This window comes from Arachis ipaensis, chromosome B10, assembly GCF_000816755.2.
Source record: "Arachis ipaensis cultivar K30076 chromosome B10, Araip1.1, whole genome shotgun sequence".
In the NCBI taxonomy this organism is placed as follows: Eukaryota; Viridiplantae; Streptophyta; class Magnoliopsida; order Fabales; family Fabaceae; genus Arachis; species Arachis ipaensis.
Window position 1 is genome coordinate 122,879,377 of NC_029794.2, and position 3,133 is coordinate 122,882,509.

Consider the following 3,133-nt stretch of genomic DNA (forward strand, 5'->3'; position numbering starts at 1 on the left):
TCAACCTAATCCTTCTGTTGCTGTAGGTGATTCCTCTCAAAATGACGAAGATGCTAAGAATCCTCTGCGGTATGCGAATTGATGTCACTAATTCTATATAGATTATTCGGGGTGGATAGAGAGTTATTCGGGGGTGGATATTGCTGACATAGAGAATGAGAGGTCAGACTGCAGCGACGAAGATAATTTAGAGGATCGTTTTATTGATGATAATCCTAATCCGGAGGTTTTCTCGCCATCTCCTATTTCCAATGAAGGCACATTCAATGTTCATCCCTCTCCTATCTTGTTTGTGTGTGTTCTAGTTTCATTTGACTTTTCTCCACGTGATCTTGTATAATTTTTTTTGGAAAAGATATTAATTATTGCAACTGTAGAATACTTTTAAGGAAATTTGAAGCATGTTTTGATGTACTCTTAAATCAAAAGACTTTAAATATAAACAAAGTAAAAAAATACCTTTTTGTCTTTCATTACGTTTACAATTTTTTTTCAATGTCTTTTGATATTCACAAATGATAGGTAGGTACATTGTTTATGCTTCTGATGATATCAAACCAGAGGGTAAGAAAAGCAAACATGGATAGCTTAAGAAGAAGTATCATTTGGTAGAGTCAGATGTTGATGGTGATGGCAATAGTATTATTCAAACAGTTTTGGAACCTAACAATATTCTTTAAGATAGCCAGACGCATAGGTGATATCACTAATTCTAAATTATAGTTTGTATGCATGCTTATTTTCTCTGCTTTAATGTTTTTTAAGTTTTTTTTTTTTAATTTATTCATAATTTTTGTTTCAATAAAATAGGGAAGAGGCTCTGTCGGACAAAAAGAAAGATGTCGGGGATGTTAAAAATTCGAAAAAGAAAAAGAAGGAAAAAGAAATCAAGAGTTCCCCTTATGGGTGTTCTTTAAAACTAGATCAAAGTGAGCAAGATAAGCCAAAAATTGAGATGAACCTGGATATTCTCGCAGAAATTTGTTAATTGATGAATTGACGTATGAAATGGTTTTGTTGATTATGAATTTTGTTTATTGTTGATTGTTGTTGATGTGATGATGTTGATTATGAAATTGGATTTCCTTTTTCCTTTTTTTTATCGTCCTGAATTTGTCGGGATTGTTTGTAATTATAAACGAATTGGTGACCGTTGATACTGATTTAATTCAGGGATGTGTAGAGAAAATTTTGGACTCTTGCCTTATATATCTTCTTTTGTTAATACTTGAGAAAATATGTATTGCTTGTTCTAGCTTAAACATAGAAAAAAATTCATGTCTTCAATATACTTACTTTTGGGTTTTTGTGAGTCAAATTGGTTCTCTTGTTTTAGGAACTATATAGAAATTAGATTTTGTAAATAATTTTAGTTTTTAAGATAAGGTATTTTGAAAGTTTAAAAAAAAAGAGAAGGTATCTGGTACAATTTGTATATAAATAAGCAAAAAAATGATGGTGACAAAATAAAAGGGATTATAAGAATATCTTTCATGTCGTAAAGTCATTGAATAAGAATTATAGGAATATCTTTCATTGAATATTTATAATTTTATCGAATTTTTAATTAGGTCCTTATACTTTTTTTTCTTTTCAATTAGGTCCCTAAAAGTATATAAGTAATTTCACAATTCATTAACATTTTTTTGACGTTTAACGTTAATAGGGACTAAATTGAAAAAAAAAAAATTAATGTATAGCGACCCAATTGAAAAGAAAAAAAATATAAAGATTTAATTGAAAATTCGATAAAACTATAGGGATCTGCAGAATAATTGAATCTAAATTATATGAAATAATTAAAAATTTTGTATTTTTCAACTATTTTTTTTTTCAACTAAAATTTGTTCATGCCTTTTAAAAAAAGTAAAATTGGCTTTGACTAAGTTAACCTCTTCAAGAAAAAACAGATGGCAAAACCAATTATAAATGCAAATTCTAGTTATTTTGTAAGTCTATTAAATTAAAAACATCATTAAAAAAATACTTTAATACGATTACCAGTTTAAAGAGTCTCAGATTATCTTCAAATTATCATTTAGGCATGAATATCCGGAAGTTATATTGTCATACCAAACTCTACAATTAAATTGCACCAAAAATTCAACAAGTATGCAAAATAGAAAATAGATATTGTCTTTATTTGAATTTTTTTTATTCCTCTCAAACAGGTTAAAGAAGAATAGGTTTACATATTTGACCAATAGTTGTAAAGAAAAATTTCTGCTAATACTAGACTATACTAGATAATAGACTAAGTTTACTCTTTATTACAATATACGAAATTGAATAAACATATTCAACTTCAACTAAAATTTTTAAAAAAGGATGCATACAAAATTAACATTTAAATTTACAAAGTATATATAATTAAAGGTAAACAGTTTTTTAATTTGCAAATTAATAATAATTTAACCAACAATTAAAATTTACATCTTTTAATATTATCGAAAAATAAGTATATATTATATTAAGTGAGTTGAAAAAAAAGAGAATAGAAGAAAAGAGACCAGAATGAAAGTGCTAAGAGAAAAGAGGGTGTATGTTGAAGGGTGAGAGGCATTGAGAGAAAGTAAAAGAGAAAATTAAAATCTCGAGTAAAATAAAAATTATATATATACAAAATAAAGCAAAATACGTCTAATATAAGACATATGTATGATACAAAGTTACTAACCTAAGAAAGGAAGAAAGATGAGTAGCAAAATGGTGAACTAACTAACTAAACTGTGTTATTCTATTTACAGCATGCAAAGCATGATAGCCATTTCTTCTCTGAAGGATTTGTGTTTGACTTTGGTGGAGTTTCTTTAGCAACAATGTTCTTCTGCTCTAATAACTGCTGCTGTTGATTTCGCTTCTCTTCCACGCCATGCTTCAATGAAGGACTTCTAGCTTTATCCGTTGATCTTCACATAACAAATTAAAACAGTTCATCAACTACATGCTCAACAATAAACTTATCTTCAACTAAAGTCTAAAATCATTTCTTCATTTTCCCAATGAGATTATATGTTTAGTGTGTGTTTGGAGGTCACTAAATAGTAAATTTAAAAAAAAAATGTAAAATATTTGACAAATTCTTTAAATAAAAAAAAACGCTGAAAAAAATCCTTTTAAAAAAAATATACTT

The 3,133-nt window shown here is 27.6% G+C and overlaps 1 protein-coding gene and 1 long non-coding RNA gene across 2 annotated transcripts in view; one reads left to right on the forward strand and one right to left on the reverse strand.

Annotated features, from left to right (window-relative positions):
- On the forward strand, positions 500-861 carry LOC110268123. Its single transcript, XR_002356188.1, has 2 exons — positions 500-697; positions 811-861. It is a non-coding gene; the product is annotated as an uncharacterized LOC110268123 (long non-coding RNA).
- LOC107621116 (uncharacterized protein DDB_G0292186-like) overlaps positions 2,708-3,133 on the reverse strand; it is a 2,526-nt gene continuing 2,100 nt past the window's right edge. The window contains exon 2 of the mRNA XM_016323154.2: positions 2,708-2,909. Coding sequence (XP_016178640.1) covers positions 2,738-2,909 — 172 coding nt within the window. The 3' untranslated portion in view covers positions 2,708-2,737. The remainder of the gene's footprint in view (positions 2,910-3,133) is intronic.